Below are 4,338 nucleotides of genomic sequence, written 5' to 3' on the forward strand. Positions count from 1 at the left end.
TAAATTGGTTTTGTCATCATATTGAAGAAGCCATTCTTGAATTTTGTGGCGAGATATCGATCGATGGTTGCACTCACCGCATGTATCCTCGAGATAAATTTAGATGCTGGTTTTTAGATCCGTGGCAACTTTGGCATTGGTTGCGAAAATTTCTGTCTTTCAAAGTAATAGCATTCATCAGATTATAAACGCGCATGAGGTAAAGAAAAGAACTTAACCTAACCTAACAAATATACGTATACACATGTATAATACGTCAAATACATATTTGGAATATGTAAAAGATCGATAAGGATATTTCGAAAGAGAAAGAAACAAAGAAGGAAAGGTTGAAAAGAAGAGAGAAAAGTGTGGATGAAAACGAGGATTTTACGCGTCATCGAGTAGTATATAAATTCGCGCACGTCGACGATTCGACATAGTTTTTCGTAGTATAATATCCATTTTGAAAACAGGAATGATCCATCGGGAATTGCAAATATTTCGAAGAATGTCTATGCGGAATTCTTATGGCGGTCATTATCCGTTCATTCACCGTCGCGAAAACGTGACGAGCGTTTGAAAATGTGTCGTCCGTTTAAAACGTTCGTAATCGTCGATCACGTAGGAATTGGTTTTTCCGCAATTACTTAGTAACGTATGTGTCTCCGCGCCATACAGAAAGCCTTCATTACACGGTCGCCGAATGTAAATAATTTCTAAAAGCGCTCATGCCGATAAGCGTATTACCATCTACGCCTACGCATAGGGTGACTCATGCTCTCGATAGTTGGTACGCTCATATAACGCACGATACGTATAAGTACGGGTTACATATGTGCATACGTGTAATCTCCACCCTTAACTGGTTACCAACATATACTTCTATCCATAATTCTATACGTGAACGCCTTCTTTATTAAGACGCTTATCTAAAGAAAATGTGAAATCAATAATGAATTCCACTAAATTTTATATATTTACTTTTTATCGCGTTCGAGAATATATTTTAACCGGCAATTTATTTATTTACTTATATGGGTACTTATATATACTTATCGTTAACACTTTGTACGTATAAAACTATTATTTGAATTATTAATTTAAACCTAGTTTCGTTGGTTCGTTCGAATGGTAAAAAGATAAATTTCTCAATGTTCCTTTAATGCATCTGTGCTGCCCTCTTTAGTAAAAATATCCTAGTATTTTTTCACTTTCTAAGATACGTTAAAATTTGAAGTTCCAAATGTCTTCTTGGTATTTTTTGGATAAAATTAAAAAGTACTACGTATTTTTATAGAAGTCTAAAAACAGTGTAATTTATTTGTCCTGACACATGGATGACACAAACGGAACGATAAACGAACGGTTTTGTAGATGTATCGAAATGTTAAATAGGACATAACCTAAAAGAAGAGCAAGCGTTCAAACGAATGGAAATTTTTAGAAAACATTTCTTTGAAGAATAGATGGAACGATACGCATAAGCGTTGCCGCTGACGCGTCAATTTTGTTCAGTGCATCACGCGATTTTTGTTGATAGTTCCCCATGTGCTGAGTATACGTTTTCTCGCTTTTTGTGACGTGTTTTTTCGTACGTATAATATCGAAGATTTCAATCGTAAAACTTTGATACGTAAATATTTGAAAATTTCGATAAACATTGTTTCATTTATCTAGTCATGTTTTAAATATGTACAAATTCGTTATATCTACTACAAGTTTTTATAACGTTTAATCAGAAACAGATCGTTTAACTATCGATAAACGTAATCATTGATATTTAAAATAAGAAAAGGAAAAGTTGAGCAAGTGAAAGGAAAGTTAACCGATGATTGATAGGAAAATAAGGAAAAAGTGAAGAAATAAGGATTTTTTTTCCAATTTATCCGGATATATATTTGATTCGAATGTATATTTACGATAGTTTCCTACTTGTTGGTTCGTATCGGAGGTCACCGTAGCACGATGCAATCGACGTTTTCACTTTCACACGATTTCTAACTGAAGTTCAACGACGTTCTTGTATCGCAAGCTATTCATGCTCTTATTTCATACGATTATTTTCGATTTCTGGTACATAAAATTTGTGTTCATACATATATCAAAATAACTTCGTTTTTATCTATATACGTACATACGTATATTTTCACGAATACATATAATAGCTATAAAAAATATTTACATATAAGTTATTTTTCTTCAAGAATAGCTCCGACTTTTGAACGCGAGTATATTTATTCATGACATGCTATAGCTCTTTAGCGTTAAAGACTACGAAAGTTTGCTTTAGCTTCCAAAGAAATTAGCATATAACACGAAGGTTTTTGAAATGTCAGCATTTCAGCTGCAAGTATCACCATGCAGGAAGGATATTGCACAATTTGCACTCATGATTTTTACTCATCCAATTAAATAGTTTAATTAAAACGACAATACCTATCTATTTCTTCTCTGTGGTTTCTAGAAAAAGTTTAAAAAGCTCGGTCGTCCATTTTTAAGGAAAAAATAAAGGAAATGAGGAGGCTTGTGTGACGGGCTTAGAGTGAATTTTTCGTTACCGGACAAGGTCGAAAGAAGAGAGGAGGGCAGGCTAACAACGAAAATAATAACGGTATGCGTCATTGCACGGATAAACCATTGTGTGTTCCATCGTTGAAAGGTTCACCGCGTGCGCGATACGAACATGTTTTACGTAATCAGTGTCGAAGAGAAACCGTACGATCAACAGTAGGAAGAGCACCGTTTGTTTCGTATCTTTCATCTCTGTGACGATATTTTATTTTAATTATTCCAAACTCTCGTACTCGATACGTATATACATAAATTGTTTTGATTTCCGTTTCGAAACGAATCACTCGTGTATCTTTCTTTTAATTTAAACATTTTTCAAGTGTGATCGAACAATAGGACGAGTTACCGACGGGGATTCGAGGTTTCTTCTGGCGTTCGAAACGTTCGATGGTATTGCCCGGTTACCGACACTGTAACTGTAAATTTAGATTAATTGCAAGTGGCGCAATGGCGAAGCGGGAAGCGTAACGAGCTCGCGAAGAACATAGTTCGCGTGTCTTGTGTTACCCTTTATTTGCACACTGAACGCAAGAGACGCGCAAAGTACGGCTTCTAGAATAGTTTAATACGGCCTTGCAGTCCGTAATGTAATCAGCGCGTGACGTCATTGTACCTACTCCCTACTAGTTCTACGAGGATCGGATCGCGAAATATACCTTGAGGACGAGCGCGTAGCGGACGCACACGCGAATTCGGCGAATCGTTGCCGTTCCATCTATCGAATAATATACCGGTGATTATTTATTCGATCTTTCTTCGGTCTCCCCCCCTCCCCTCTTCCTCGTGTCGAGAAATATTATGGTTGTCACATTCACGGGGACGTCGCGGGAGAAACATTGGCGTTGACGTGTTGCTCGTTGTACGCTCGAATCCTTGCTGTAAGTATCCTCCTCGCTTTAGTTAGAATAAAATAGATATTGTAGATATTCGCTATTCGTTTTGTTCGCTCGATTCGTGAACACTCGTCATTGTCCATCCTGAAGGAAAGGTCCTCCTCTTCCATGCTTTCTGTAAAATAGGATACACTTGACTGAATCGCACACGATATTCACCGCGGCGTTTATTTTAATAGAAACTGATCAACTCTTACGAGATCGCTCATGCTGCATTCGAGACGTGCAACGTTTAAGGCAAGCATTAACCGCCAAACGAACCTTCCTCGTTGATGTATTTGCGTTCTTCTTCTTTGTTAAGGAAATTCATTAAGAATAACGAATTGATTTATCTTTTTCTTGTACGTGGCTTGTCTCTCCTTGATTCGAGGATATAGAGCGGATAATTTTATTCTCATCTTCTCGGTTAAGATGCTTTGTTCAAAAAATTTTTCTTTTTTTTTCTTAATTAAATACAATATTTCGTATTCCACGTATCTTTTACACTACGGATAAAGAGTTAAAAGAGGATGTGCAGTAAAAAAGTATTGAGAAGGAGGAAGGTTAGAATTAATTGGTTCTTTTACGAGTATTTTTTACCAGATTACCGACCGACATGTACAGTGGTAGATATCCGAGTGGTAAGATTTTTCGTTACTGATCCTTCGCGCCGTGTTTTTAATTACATCGAGATATTCGAATGCGGAAGGATTTGTGTCATTGTCATAGTACGAGACCTCGCTTCTGGAGATCGTAGTGCGACACTCGGTGACCTCGTTTTGCGTGTATTACAGGGGTGTTGGAGATGGCGGCCACAGAGAGCACGATCCGTTTCAGCGGGCATACATTGGACAAGGCTACAAAGGCCAAGGTGAGTCTTCTTCCCTTCCTCTCTCTCTCTCTCTCTCTCTCT

The 4,338-nt window shown here is 37.3% G+C and overlaps 1 protein-coding gene across 12 annotated transcripts in view; it reads left to right on the forward strand.

Annotated features, from left to right (window-relative positions):
- LOC102680215 (serine/threonine-protein kinase tricorner) overlaps nt 1-4,338 on the forward strand; it is a 41,766-nt gene that overhangs the window by 33,047 nt on the left and 4,381 nt on the right. For 9 of the 12 annotated variants that reach the window (XM_031511400.1, XM_031511401.1, XM_031511402.1 and 6 more), the window contains one exon: nt 4,220-4,296. In XM_031511400.1, the coding sequence (XP_031367260.1) occupies nt 4,220-4,296 (77 nt within the window). Of the gene's footprint in view, nt 1-2,573; nt 2,594-3,406; nt 3,432-4,217; nt 4,297-4,338 lie in introns of those variants that run through there. The other 3 variants (XM_031511410.1, XM_031511408.1, XM_031511407.1) reach the window with 3 other exon arrangements.

This window comes from Apis dorsata, unplaced genomic scaffold, assembly GCF_000469605.1.
Source record: "Apis dorsata unplaced genomic scaffold, Apis dorsata 1.3 scaffold_315, whole genome shotgun sequence".
In the NCBI taxonomy this organism is placed as follows: domain Eukaryota; kingdom Metazoa; phylum Arthropoda; class Insecta; order Hymenoptera; family Apidae; genus Apis; species Apis dorsata.